Source organism: Leptodactylus fuscus, chromosome 10, assembly GCF_031893055.1.
Source record: "Leptodactylus fuscus isolate aLepFus1 chromosome 10, aLepFus1.hap2, whole genome shotgun sequence".
Taxonomy (NCBI): domain Eukaryota; kingdom Metazoa; phylum Chordata; class Amphibia; order Anura; family Leptodactylidae; genus Leptodactylus; species Leptodactylus fuscus.
Genome location: NC_134274.1, coordinates 87,551,942 through 87,567,655, shown reverse-complemented (window position 1 = coordinate 87,567,655; position 15,714 = coordinate 87,551,942). Strand labels below are relative to the sequence as shown.

General features: G+C 42.9%; 1 protein-coding gene across 1 annotated transcript in view; it reads right to left on the bottom strand.

Moving 5' to 3' along the window:
- LOC142219330 (uncharacterized) overlaps window positions 1-10,401 on the bottom strand; it is a 33,957-nt gene extending 23,556 nt beyond the window's left edge. Inside the window, exons 1-2 of the mRNA XM_075288306.1 lie at window positions 10,360-10,401; window positions 8,193-8,316 (exon numbers count right to left, since the gene is read on the bottom strand). Of these exons, the coding sequence (XP_075144407.1) occupies window positions 8,193-8,277 (85 nt within the window). The 5' untranslated portion in view covers window positions 8,278-8,316; window positions 10,360-10,401. The remainder of the gene's footprint in view (window positions 1-8,192; window positions 8,317-10,359) is intronic.
- Window positions 10,402-15,714: the final 5,313 nt, after the last annotated feature.

Below are 15,714 nucleotides of genomic sequence, written 5' to 3'. Positions count from 1 at the left end.
TGCAGGGGCCACTATGGGGGATAATACTGTGTGCAGGGGTCACTATGGGGGATAATACTGTGTGCAGGGGTCACTATGGGGGATAATACTGTGTGCAGGGGCCACTATGGGGGATAATACTGTGTGCAGGGGTCACTATGGGACATAATACTGTGTGCAGGGGCCACTATGGGACATAATACTGTGTGCAGGGGTCACTATGGGGGATAATACTGTGTGCAGGGGTCACTATGGGGGATAATACTGTGTGCAGGGGTCACTATGGGACATAATACTGTGTGCAGGGGTCACTATGGGACATAATACTGTGTGCAGGGGCCACTATGGGGGATAATACTGTGTGCAGGGGTCACTATGGGGCATAATACTGTGTGCAGGGGCCACTATGGGGCATAATACTGTGTGCAGGGGCCACTATGGGGCATAATACTGTGTGCAGGGGCCACTATGGGGGATAATACTGTGTGCAGGGGTCACTATGGGGCATAATACTGTGTGCAGGGGCCACTATGGGACATAATACTGTGTGCAGGGGCCACTATGGGGGATAATACTGTGTGCAGGGGTCACTATGGGGCATAATACTGTGTGCAGGGGCCACTATGGGGCATAATACTGTGTGCAGGGGCCACTATGGGACATAATACTGTGTGCAGGGGCCACTATGGGACATAATACTGTGTGCAGGGGCCACTATGGGGTATAATACTGTGTGCAGGGGCCACTATGGGGCATAATACTGTGTGCAGGGGCCACTATGGGACATAATACTGTGTGCAGGGGCCACTATGGGACATAATACTGTGTGCAGGGGCCACTATGGGGCATAATACTGTGTGCAGGGGCCACTATGGGACATAATACTGTTTGCAGGGGCCACTATGGGACATAATACTGTGTGCAGGAGCCACTATGGGGCATAATCCTGGTTGCAGGGGCCACTATGGGGCATAATACTATGTGCAGGGGCCACTATGGGACATAATACTGTGTGCAGGGGCCACTATGGGACATAATACTGTGTGCAGGGGCCACTATGGGGCATAATACTGTGTGCAGGGGCCACTATGGGGCATAATACTGTGTGCAGGGGCCACTATGGGACATAATACTGTGTGCAGGGGACACTATGGGACATAATACTGTGTGCAGGGGCCACTATGAGGGATAATACTGTGTGCAGGGGCCACTATGGGACATAATACTGTGTGCAGGGGCCACTATGGGACATAACTCTGTGTGCAGGGACCACTATGGGACATAATACTGTGTGCAGGGGCCACTATGGGACATAATACTGTGTGCAGGGACCACTATGGGGGATAATACTGTGTGCAGGGACCACTATGGGGGATAATACTGTGTGCAGGAGCCACTATGGGACATAATACTGTGTGCAGGGGCCACTATGGGGGATATTACTGTGTGCAGGGGCCACTATGGGGGATAATACTGTGTGCAGGGGCCACTATGGGGCATAATACTGTGTGCAGGGGCCACTATGGGACATAATACTGTTTGCAGGGGCCACTATGGGGCATAATCCTGGTTGCAGGGGCCACTATGGGGCATAATACTGTGTGCAGGGGTCACTATGGGGCATAATCCTGGTTGCAGGGGCCACTATGGGGCATAATACTGTGTGCAGGGGTCACTATGGGGCATAATCCTGGTTGCAGGGGCCACTATGGGGCATAATACTGTGTGCAGGGGCCACTATGGGGGATAATACTGTGTGCAGGGGCCACTGAGGGACATAATAGAGCACGCAGGAATGCGGCGTGTGGGGGGGGGGTGTCGATCAAGGTCTTCGATGTCGGTCAGGAAGGGGGGGGGCATGTCAAAAGTTCGCCACGGGGCTCCACCATTCCTAGTTACGCCGCTGATGGTGTATATGCTGATGGTGTATACGTTGATGGTGTATATGCTGATGATGTGTATGCTGATGGTGTATACGCTGATGGTGTATACGCTGATGGTGTATACGCTGATGGTGTATACGCTGATGGTGTATACGCTGATGGTGTATACGCTGATGGTGTATACGCTGATGGTGTATATGCTGATGGTGTATATGCTGATGATGTATATGCTGATGATGTATATGCTGATGATGTACAGTATATGCTGATGGTGTATATACTGATGGTGTATATACTGATGGTGTATATACTGATGGTGTATATGCTGATGGTGTATATGCTGATGGTGTATATGCTGATGGTGTATATGCTGATGGTGTATATGCTGATGGTGTATATACTGATGGTGTATATACTGATGGTGTATATGCTGATGGTGTATATGCTGATGGTGTATATACTGATGGTGTATATACTGATGGTGTATATGCTGATGGTGTATATGCTGATGGTGTATATGCTGATGGTGTATATACTGATGGTGTATATGCTGATGGTGTATATGCTGATGGTGTATATAGACTCATCAAGCAGTGCTGCTGTTTTCAGACTCTTTCCTGCCTAGCAGAAGCTATAATCTCTCTCTGACCCTTAGTATTGTCTCTTTCTATCTATCCCAGCCGCAAAAGACACAAACATGGCGGCCACTATTCTTATAAATCCGAGGTCACCTGATTTCGACAACCAATGACTTTTTCCTATTTTTTTTCGATGCCTACGATTTCCTCTTTCCTGTCCCACCTCCCCTGCACAGTTATTGGTGCAAAAAAAGCGCCAGGGAAGGTGGGAGGGGAGACGAATTTTTACTGCGTGGTATTCGTTCGAAATGGAATATGTCGAATAGCCTGATATTTGATCGAATTCCTACTCAATCGAACGGTATTCGCTCATCTCTAGACTGAATACATAGTATATACGGTATATAGGCGACCACCAGATGTATAGATGACATACGATATGAACAACGTAATGTAAAATCAGGACAGTCGTGACACCAATTTAGGAGCCACAATAGGAAGGCGACGAGGGTTAATGTCAGTAGGAAACAGGATCAACCTTAGTGACAAGAACAGATCTCCTGGCAGTAACAATGGTCTCTATGGATGGCGCTCGCTCTGACCCTTCTCACAAGAGTTTACATTCAACTATGACAGTGACTAATTCTCACTGACTCCAACTTTCAAAAACAGGCCTGGCTCCAAAATCGCATCGCACAGATGGACTGAAAGCAACAAAGGCTCAGACAGAAGACCTGAAGGTGAGAGCACAATCTCTGCCTCATGTGAATAACAGGCATCGACTTGTAGTGTGCAAAGACTGTAGTGTGCAGAGACTGTAGTGTGCAGAGACTGTAGTGTGCAGAGACTGTAGTGAGCAAAGACTGTAGTGTGCAAGTTATGTGCAAAGACTGTAGTGTGCAAAGACTGTAGTGTGCAAAGACTGTAGTGTGCAAAGACTGTAGTGAGCAAAGACTGTAGTGAGCAAAGACTGTAGTGAGCAAGTTATGGGCAAAGACTGTAGTGGGCAAAGACTGTAGTGGGCAAAGACTGTAGTGGGCAAAGACTGTAGTGGGCAAAGACTGTAGTGAGCAAAGACTGTAGTGTGCAAGTTATGTGCAAAGACTGTAGTGTGCAAAGACTGTAGTGAGCAAGTTATGGGCAAAGACTGTAGTGGGCAAAGACTGTAGTGGGCAAAGACTGTAGTGGGCAAAGACTGTAGTGGGCAAAGACTGTAGTGGGCAAAGACTGTAGTGGGCAAAGACTGTAGTGGGCAAAGACTGTAGTGGGCAAAGACTGTAGTGAGCAAGTTATGTGCAAAGACTGTAGTGTGCAAAGACTAGTGTGCAAAGACTGTAGTGAGCAAAGACTGTAGTGTGCAAAGACTGTAGTGTGCAAAGACTGTAGTGTGCAAAGACTGTAGTGTGCAAGTTATGTGCAAAGACTGTAGTGGGCAAAGACTGTAGTGGGCAAAGACTGTAGTGGGCAAAGACTGTAGTGGGCAAAGACTGTAGTGGGCAAAGACTGTAGTGGGCAAAGACTGTAGTGGGCAAAGACTGTAGTGGGCAAAGACTGTAGTGGGCAAAGACTGTAGTGGGCAAAGACTGTAGTGGGCAAAGACTGTAGTGGGCAAGTTATGTGCAAAGACTGTAGTGTGCAAAGACTGTAGTGAGCAAGTTATGTGCAAAGACTGTAGTGTGCAAAGACTGTAGTGTGCAAAGACTGTAGTGTGCAAAGACTGTAGTGTGCAAAGACTGTAGTGTGCAAAGACTGTAGTGTGCAAAGACTGTAGTGTGCAAAGACTGTAGTGTGCAAAGACTGTAGTGTGCAAAGACTGTAGTGAGCAAAGACTGTAGTGGGCAAAGACTGTAGTGGGCAAAGACTGTAGTGGGCAAAGACTGTAGTGGGCAAGTTATGTGCAAAGACTGTAGTGGGCAAAGACTAGTGAGCAAAGACTGTAGTGAGCAAGTTATGTGCAAAGACTGTAGTGGGCAAAGACTGTAGTGGGCAAAGACTGTAGTGGGCAAAGACTGTAGTGGGCAAAGACTGTAGTGGGCAAAGACTGTAGTGGGCAAAGACTGCAGTGGGCAAGTTATGTGCAAAGACTGTAGTGAGCAAAGACTGTAGTGTGCAAGTTATGTGCAAAGACTGTAGTGTGGAAAGACTGTAGTGAGCAAGTTATGAGCAAAGACTGTAGTGAGCAAAGACTGTAGTGAGCAAAGACTGTAGTGAGCAAAGACTGTAGTGAGCAAAGACTGTAGTGAGCAAAGACTGTAGTGAGCAAAGACTGTAGTGAGCAAAGACTGCAGTGAGCAAAGACTGCAGTGAGCAAAGACTGCAGTGAGCAAAGACTGCAGTGAGCAAAGACTGTAGTGAGCAAAGACTGTAGTGAGCAAAGACTGTAGTGAGCAAAGACTGTAGTGAGCAAAGACTGTAGTGTGCAAGTTATGTGCAAAGACTGTAGTGGGCAAAGACTGTAGTGGGCAAGTTATGTGCAAAGACTGTAGTGTGCAAAGACTGTAGTGAGCAAGTTATGTGCAAAGACTGTAGTGTGCAAAGACTAGTGAGCAAAGACTGTAGTGTGCAAAGACTGTAGTGTGCAAAGACTGTAGTGTGCAAAGACTGTAGTGAGCAAAGACTGTAGTGAGCAAAGACTGTAGTGAGCAAAGACTGTAGTGAGCAAAGACTGTAGTGAGCAAAGACTAGTGAGCAAAGACTGTAGTGAGCAAGTTATGTGCAAAGACTGTAGTGGGCAAAGACTGTAGTGGGCAAAGACTGTAGTGGGCAAAGACTGTAGTGGGCAAAGACTGTAGTGGGCAAGTTATGTGCAAAGACTGTAGTGAGCAAAGACTGTAGTGAGCAAGTTGTGAGCAAAGACTGTAGTGAGCAAAGACTGTAGTGAGCAAAGACTGTAGTGAGCAAAGACTGTAGTGAGCAAAGACTGTAGTGAGCAAAGACTGTAGTGAGCAAAGACTGTAGTGTGCAAGTTATGTGCAAAGACTGTAGTGGGCAAAGACTGTAGTGGGCAAGTTATGTGCAAAGACTGTAGTGTGCAAAGACTGTAGTGAGCAAGTTATGTGCAAAGACTGTAGTGTGCAAAGACTAGTGAGCAAAGACTCTAGTGTGCGAAGACTCTAGTGTGCAAAGACTCTAGTGTGCAAAGACTCTAGTGTGCAAAGACTCTAGTGTGCAAAGACTGTAGTGTGCAAAGACTGTAGTGTGCAAAGACTGTAGTGTGCAAAGACTGTAGTGTGCAAAGACTGTAGTGTGCAAAGACTGTAGTGTGCAAAGACTGTAGTGTGCAAAGACTGTAGTGTGCAAAGACTGTAGTGTGCAAAGACTGTAGTGTGCAAAGACTGTAGTGTGCAAAGACTGTAGTGTGCAAAGACTGTAGTGTGCAAAGACTGTAGTGTGCAAAGACTGTAGTGTGCAAAGACTGTAGTGAGCAAAGACTGTAGTGAGCAAAGACTGTAGTGAGCAAAGACTGTAGTGAGCAAAGACTGTAGTGAGCAAAGACTGTAGTGAGCAAAGACTGTAGTGAGCAAAGACTGTAGTGAGCAAAGACTGTAGTGAGCAAAGACTGTAGTGAGCAAAGACTGTAGTGAGCAAAGACTAGTGGGCAAAGACTAGTGGGCAAAGACTGTAGTGGGCAAGTTATGTGCAAAGACTGTAGTGAGCAAAGACTGTAGTGAGCAAAGACTGTAGTGAGCAAAGACTAGTGTGCAAAGACTGTAGTGAGCAAGTTATGGGCAAAGACTGTAGTGTGCAAAGACTAGTGAGCAAAAACTGTAGTGTGCAAAGACTGTAGTGAGCAAAGACTGTAGTGAGCAAAGACTGTAGTGAGCAAAGACTGTAGTGAGCAAAGACTGTAGTGAGCAAAGACTGTAGTGAGCAAAGACTGTAGTGAGCAAAGACTGTAGTGAGCAAAGACTAGTGGGCAAAGACTAGTGGGCAAAGACTGTAGTGGGCAAGTTATGTGCAAAGACTGTAGTGAGCAAAGACTGTAGTGAGCAAAGACTGTAGTGAGCAAAGACTAGTGTGCAAAGACTGTAGTGAGCAAGTTATGGGCAAAGACTGTAGTGTGCAAAGACTAGTGAGCAAAAACTGTAGTGTGCAAAGACTGTAGTGAGCAAAGACTGTAGTGAGCAAAGACTGTAGTGAGCAAAGACTGTAGTGAGCAAAGACTGTAGTGAGCAAAGACTGTAGTGAGCAAAGACTGTAGTGAGCAAAGACTGTAGTGAGCAAAGACTGTAGTGAGCAAAGACTCTAGTGTGCAAAGACTCTAGTGTGCAAAGACTCTAGTGTGCAAAGACTGTAGTGTGCAAAGACTGTAGTGTGCAAAGACTGTAGTGTGCAAAGACTGTAGTGTGCAAAGACTGTAGTGTGCAAAGACTGTAGTGTGCAAAGACTGTAGTGTGCAAAGACTGTAGTGTGCAAAGACTGTAGTGTGCAAAGACTGTAGTGTGCAAAGACTGTAGTGTGCAAAGACTGTAGTGTGCAAAGACTGTAGTGTGCAAAGACTGTAGTGTGCAAAGACTGTAGTGAGCAAAGACTGTAGTGAGCAAAGACTGTAGTGAGCAAAGACTGTAGTGAGCAAAGACTGTAGTGAGCAAAGACTGTAGTGAGCAAAGACTGTAGTGAGCAAAGACTGTAGTGAGCAAAGACTGTAGTGAGCAAAGACTGTAGTGAGCAAAGACTGTAGTGAGCAAAGACTAGTGGGCAAAGACTAGTGGGCAAAGACTGTAGTGGGCAAGTTATGTGCAAAGACTGTAGTGAGCAAAGACTGTAGTGAGCAAAGACTGTAGTGAGCAAAGACTAGTGTGCAAAGACTGTAGTGAGCAAGTTATGGGCAAAGACTGTAGTGTGCAAAGACTAGTGAGCAAAAACTGTAGTGTGCAAAGACTGTAGTGAGCAAAGACTGTAGTGAGCAAAGACTGTAGTGAGCAAAGACTGTAGTGAGCAAAGACTGTAGTGAGCAAAGACTGTAGTGAGCAAAGACTGTAGTGAGCAAAGACTGTAGTGAGCAAAGACTGTAGTGAGCAAAGACTGTAGTGAGCAAAGACTGTAGTGAGCAAAGACTGTAGTGAGCAAAGACTGTAGTGAGCAAAGACTGTAGTGAGCAAAGACTGTAGTGGGCAAAGACTGTAGTGGGCAAAGACTGTAGTGGGCAAAGACTGTAGTGGGCAAAGACTGAATGTTGATCTGTTGCTGAGCAGTCTTTGTGCACTACAACTTGATGCCTTTCTATCTGTGCCGGGCAATTTCGGAGCCTGTTTTTGAAGGTTAGAGCTGGTGGTGCCAAAGAGACAGCACTCACTGAACAGCCAATGGGGCTGAAAAGGCGTTCCTAAAATAACTAACACGTGATCAACACAAGTGCGCCAATTTAATAAATAGCCACTACTGAAGAAAAAGCAACTGCAAACAGGTCAGAAAAATTGCAGTTAATAAATAACCAAAAATGACAACAAATAGACAACAAAAGTGACATCATACAGCGCAAAAAGTCACAAAGTACACACACGTATATATGTAAAGGCACCAAATAGATGTACAAATGTGGGCAAGGACCTAAATTAAATACCCCCCACCCACTACCGACCATATTCCGGGAGGTCTCCAGCTGTGGTGAGACTACACTTCCCAGCATGCACACCTGCTCAGGTGATAACACTCCCACAGAAGTGTCTGGAGCATGCTGGGAGTTCTAGTGTTACAATAGCTGGAGACCCAGAGGTTGTTGATCTCTGCTTTTGGAAAAGGTTCCTCTTACCTGGTGATGTGAGGGTCTGTTGGCCGTCCATCATCACCTCCTCGTACAGATCCTTGGGTCCTTCTAAATACTCCGAAACCTCCATGGAGAAATAGACAGCGATGTCCTGACACCTTATAGGAACCTGACAACACAGTCATCACCAAACACATCATTTTTATTCTATTTTCTGTCCATGATTATGGGGGCGGCCATAGGAAAGGAAAGGTCATAAATCTTTGTGCCCAGCTGAACCTCTTCAAGGAGTCTCAAGATGTTTGGAGGGGCAGGTAAGATGATGTGGTTCTTGGTAGATGGATCAGACACTCTCTGCAGGGACATCTTGGAGTGGAGGAAAGTTCATGGGGATATCTATATCCCTCTACAAGGCCTCTGAACGGGGTCATTTTGAGACCTATCTTAGGGTTGAGCGATTGGAATCGAAAAGATCAGATCCTGATCGGCGAGCGAGCAAATTTCACGATCAGGATCGGCTGGAAAAAGATCGGAAATCGCATTTTGAAACCTCAAGATCGGCTCAACCCTAAAAGCGACTTTTCCCATAGGGGAGCATTGACTAGGGTTGAGCGATCGGGATCGGAAAAGATCAGATTCCGTTCGGCGATCGAGCAAACTTCACGATCGGCATTGGCTGGAAAATGATCGGAAATTGGATTTTAAAATCATTCCTGAAATCTCAAGTTCGGCTCAACCCTAATCTATATAACATTTTCGGTGTGACTGCTGTGTGGTTTGCGCCATTAGGGGGCATTCACACGGAGCAACGCCGGGCGTGTATTACAGCCGTACACGCCGGCGTTACGGCAGACTGCCAAACACTTCCCATTCACTTCAATGGGAGCGCTCGTAACAGCGGCGTTTACGAGCGCTCCCATTGAAGTGAATGGGAAGTGTTCGGCAGTCTGCCGTAACGCCGGCGTGTACGGCTGTGATACACGCCCGGCGTTACTCCGTGTGAATGCCCCCTAACTGTGCTTGAAGGACCTCCGGGGCCGAGTCCCACGGTATGGTGACTGATGGAGGTTCATCTGGGAACCCATGGACAAACACCACGGATGGCTAGAGAGACTGGTGCATGGTTAGTCAATGGATACAGTAAATTGGTCAACAAGTCACACAGTTCACTTGCCATATCCCTCTACTCAGGGGTCCGGTGACCACACATAGGAGGGAGCAGCGTCTTACTGATACGTAAGGGCCCAAACCCTTGTACATGTATAATGGCTGTCAGAAGGCTTTGGGGCTGACCTCGCTCAATACACCGCGGGTCCATGGGGGGGATGCCGGCCAGAAGATCCCGTCTGTACGTCTACCAGATTGAATCCAGACTAGAGATCCAGTGACCCAGGACACGAGATCCCGACCTCCATCTGGCTCTATCATCTGAGACTATTTACAGTATGAGACACTAGAGCCTCGGGGACTCCTAACATCAGGGATCATCTTAGGTCAGGGAATCCAGGGGATTCCAGAGAGAATCAGTAACAAAAAGTATAAAAACATAGGCTGGCCGTAATAGGCCCAGACATCTCACTAGATGGGGGCGCCGTAATCACTACACCCAGGAACAATGGTCGGGATTTCGGGATTTTTCCCGTTCCACTGCACAAATACCTTTCTCAAGTTTTTAAGGAATTTATTTGTAACGGTAAATATTGTCATTAAAAATACAACTAGTTCAGGAAGGGGTTAATGGTGTGATAGGAAATAGTTGTGGCAGGTGTGAACAGCGCCCTAACCACAGGTGAAGTGCAGAGTAAGCATGCGCAGGGCGTCAGTATAGGAGTGCCGCGGAGTGTAATGGGCGAGAGACGGTGATATGTGGCTATAGGTCTCTGCTATATAGTCAGTCGCCACCATAACATCAGTCCCGGTGTCTAAACCCCAAACGTCACCAGTATGAACATTCGACTTTGGGGTCGGACAATCCCTTTAACTCTGCACATAATAAGCAGTCCTGGCGCAGACTTTGGCGCAACGTATTAGTTTTCCAGGTGAATCAGCTATATTTTCCCATGCGGCTTTGACTGCACTGTGTGAATACACCCCTAGAGGAGGCAGAAAAAGTGCAAAGCGGGAAGAGGCGCTTCGGAGTCTGTTCACACTGCTGACTAACTATCGGCCACATATAGATTTTTACCCAACGCTGACAATCAGACATACGTACCCGACAACCTTCTCGTAAGTCACTTCCACGGTCTGCAGGACCTGTGATGATGTCACAGTCATGTGAGGGGGCAGAGCTCAGCTGTGGTACGGAGGGTTAAACTTGTGGTGATCATGTGACCTGAGGGGGCGGAGCTCTTGTGCTATATATAAAGCAGAGGCTCAGCAGGTCGCTCTGTCTGTTACTGGCCACTATACGGTGAGCAGAGCCCTGACAGTGGCATACACTATGTATTATAGATATATATATAGTCCTAGGAGCCCTGACAGTGTCATACACTATGTATTATAGATATATATAGTCCTAGGAGCCCTGACAGTGTCATACACTATGTATTATAGATATATATAGTCCTAGGAGCCCTGACAGTGTCATACACTATGTATTATAGATATATATAGTCCTAGGAGTCCTGACAGTGTCATACACTATGTATTATAGATATATATAGTCCTAGGAGCCCTGACAGTGTCATACACTATGTATTATAGATATATATAGTCCTAGGAGCCCGACAGTGTCATACACTATGTATTATAGATATATAGTCCTAGGAGTCCTGACAGTGTCATACACTATGTATTATAGATATATATATAGTCCTAGGAGCCCTGACAGTGTCATACACTATGTATTATAGATATATATAGTCCTAGGAGCCCTGACAGTGTCATACACTATGTATTATAGATATATATAGTCCTAGGAGTCCTGACAGTGTCATACACTATGTATTATAGATATATATAGTCCTAGTAGCCCTGACAGTGTCATACACTATGTATTATAGATATATATAGTCCTAGGAGTCCTGACACTGTCATACACTATGTATTATAGATATATATATAGTCCTAGGAGTCCTGACAGTGTCATACACTATGTAATATATATATATATATATATATAGTCCTAGGAGTCCTGACAGTGTCATACACTATGTATTATAGATATATAGTCCTAGGAGCCCTGACAGTGTCATACACTATGTATTATAGATATATATAGTCCTAGGAGTCCTGACAGTGTCATACACTATGTATTATAGATATATATATAGTCCTAGGACCCTGACAGTGTCATACACTATGTATTATAGATATATATAGTCCTAGGAGTCCTGACAGTGTCATACACTATGTATTATAGATATATACAGTCCTAGGAGTCCTGACAGTGTCATACACTATATATTATAGATATATATAGTCCTAGGAGTCCTGACAGTGTCATACACTATGTATTATAGATATATACATATATAGTCCTAGGAGTCCTGACAGTGTCATACACTATGTATTATAGATATATATAGTCCTAGGAGCCCTGACAGTGTCATACACTATGTATTATAGATATATATATATAGTCCTAGGAGCCCTGACAGTGTCATACACTATGTATTATAGATATATATAGTCCTAGGAGCCCTGACAGTGTCATACACTATGTATTTTAGATATATAGTCCTAGGAGCCCTGACAGTGTCAGACACTATGTATTATAGATATATATATAGTCCTAGGAGCCCTGACAGTGTCATACACTATGTATTATAGATATATATAGTCCTAGGAGCCCTGACAGTGTCATACACTATGTATTATAGATATATATATAGTCCTAGGAGCCCTGACAGTGTCTTACACTATGTATTATAGATATATATGTACAGTCCTAGGAGCCCTGACAGTGTCATACACTATGTATTATAGATATATATAGTCCTAGGAGCCCTGACAGTGTCATACACTATGTATTATAGATATATATATAGTCCTAGGAGCCCTGACAGTGTCATACACTATGTATTATAGATATATATAGTCCTAGGAGCCCTGACAGTGTCATACACTATGTATTATAGATATATACATATAGTCCTAGGAGCCCTGACAGTGTCATACACTATGTATTATAAATATATATATAGTCCTAGGAGCCCTGACAGTGTCATACACTATGTATTATAGATATATATAGTCCTAGGAGTCCTGACAGTGTCATACACTATGTATTATAGATATATATAGTCCTAGGAGCCCTGACAGTGTCATACACTATGTATTATAGATATATATAGTCCTAGGAGTCCTGACAGTGTCATACACTATGTATTATAGATATATATAGTCCTAGGAGTCCTGACAGTGTCATACACTATGTATTATAGATATATATAGTCCTAGGAGTCCTGACAGTGTCATACACTATGTATTATAGATATATATAGTCCTAGGAGCCCTGACAGTGTCTTATACTATGTATTATAGATATATATAGTCCTAGGAGTCCTGACAGTGTCATACACTATGTATTATAGATATATATAGTCCTAGGAGCCCTGACAGTGTCATACACTTTGTATTATAGATATATATAGTCCTAGGAGCCCTGACAGTGTCATACACTATGTATTATAGATATATATATATATAGTCCTAGGAGCCCTGACAGTGTCATACACTATGTATTTTAGATATATATAGTACTAGGAGCCCTGACAGTGTCATACACTATATATTATAGATATATATAGTCCTAGGAGCCCTGACAGTGTCATACACTATGTATTATAGATATATATAGTACTAGGAGCCCTGACAGTGTCATACACTATGTATTATAGATATATATAGTACTAGGAGCGAAATGTGAAAATGTGAAAGTTTGTTTGTTTGGATGTTTGTGAGTTTGGATGTTTGTTCCTCAATCACGCTAAAACGCCTGGACGGATTTGCGTGCAATTTTCCACAAACATAGTTTTCCCTTAGGATTGAGTCACAGGCTACTTTTGGTGCCACTAAACAACATGGCTTCCTAGCAGGAGACTCACAAATGCAGGACTCCTAGCTCCAGCTATAGACTCACACACACTGCCTGGCATTTCCTGCCTCAACCTGCCTGCACACCCCTTACTGTCACCTCAGGAGTCGCCCTCACTCTACTCACTCACATTTACATATAGCTTTCCACTATATAACACATCACATTGTAATTACATGTATCTCCTATCACTGCTATATACAGTACCTGATACATATATACTCCTGTACACAGACTGTATATACTATATAATTACATGTATCTCCTATCACTGCTATATACAGTACCTGATACATATATACTCCTGTACACAGACTGTATATACTATATAATTACATGTATCTCCTATCACTGCTATATACAGTACCTGATACATATATACTCCTGTACACAGGCTGTATATACTATATAATTACATGTATCTCCTATCACTGCTATATACAGTACCTGATACATATATACTCCTGTACACAGGCTGTATATACTATATAATTACATGTATCTCCTATCACTGCTATATACAGTACCTGATACATATATACTCCTGTACACAGGCTGTATATACTATATATTACATGTATCTCCTATCACTGCTATATACAGTACCTGATACATATATACTCCTGTACACAGGCTGTATATACTATATAATTACATGTATCTCCTATCACTGCTATATACAGTACCTGATACATATATACTCCTGTACACAGGCTGTATATACTATATATTACATGTATCTCCTATCACTGCTATATACAGTACCTGATACATATATACCCCTGTACACAGACTGTATATACTATATAATTACATGTATCTCCTATCACTGCTATATACAGTACCTGATACATATATACTCCTGTACACAGGCTGTATATACTATATAATTACATGTATCTCCTATCACTGCTATATACAGTACCTGATACATATATACTCCTGTACACAGGCTGTATATACTATATAATTACATGTATCTCCTATCACTGCTATATACAGTACCTGATACATATATACTCCTGTACACAGGCTGTATATACTATATATTACATGTATCTCCTATCACTGCTATATACAGTACCTGATACATATATACCCCTGTACACAGACTGTATATACTATATAATTACATGTCTCTCCTATCACTGCTATATACAGTGCCTGATACATATATACTCCTGTACACAGGCTGTATATACTATATAATTACATGTATCTCCTATCACTGCTATATACAGTACCTGATACATATATACTCCTGTACACAGGCTGTATATACTATATATTACATGTATCTCCTATCACTGCTATATACAGTACCTGATACATATATACCCCTGTACACAGACTGTATATACTATATAATTACATGTATCTCCTATCACTGCTATATACAGTACCTGATACATATATACTCCTGTACACAGGCTGTATATACTATATAATTACATGTATCTCCTATCACTGCTATATACAGTACCTGATACATATATACTCCTGTACACAGGCTGTATATACTATATATTACATGTATCTCCTATCACTGCTATATACAGTACCTGATACATATATACTCCTGTACACAGGCTGTATATACTATATAATTACATGTATCTCCTATCACTGCTATATACAGTACCTGATACATATATACCCCTGTACACAGACAGTATATACTATATAATTACATGTCTCTCCTATCACTGCTATATACAGTGCCTGATACATATATACTCCTGTACACAGGCTGTATATACTATATAATTACATGTATCTCCTATCACTGCTATATACAGTACCTGATACATATATACTCCTGTACAAAGGCTGTATATACTATATATTGCATGTATCTCCTATCACTGCTATATACAGTACCTGATACATATATACTCCTGTACACAGGCTGTATATACTATATAATTACATGTATTATCTATCACTGCTATATATAGTGCCTGATACATATATACTCCTGTACACAGGCTGTATATACTATATAATTACATGTATCTCCTATCACTGCTATATACAGTACCTGATACATATATACTCCTGTACACAGGCTGTATATACTATATAATTACATGTATCTCCTATCACTGCTATATACAGTACCTGATACATATATACTCCTGTACACAGGCTGTATATACTATATATTACATGTATCTCCTATCACTGCTATATACAGTACCTGATACATATATACTCCTGTACACAGGCTGTATATACTATATAATTACATGTATCTCCTATCACTGCTATATACAGTACCTGATACATATATACTCCTGTACACAGGCTGTATATACTATATAATTACATGTATCTCCTATCACTGCTATATACAGTACCTGATACATATATACTCCTGTACACAGGCTGTATATACTATATAATTACATGTATTACCTATCACTGCTATATACAGTACCTGATACATATATACTCCTGTACACAGGCTGTATATACTATATAATTACATGTTTCTCCTATCACTGCTATATACAGTACCTGATACAT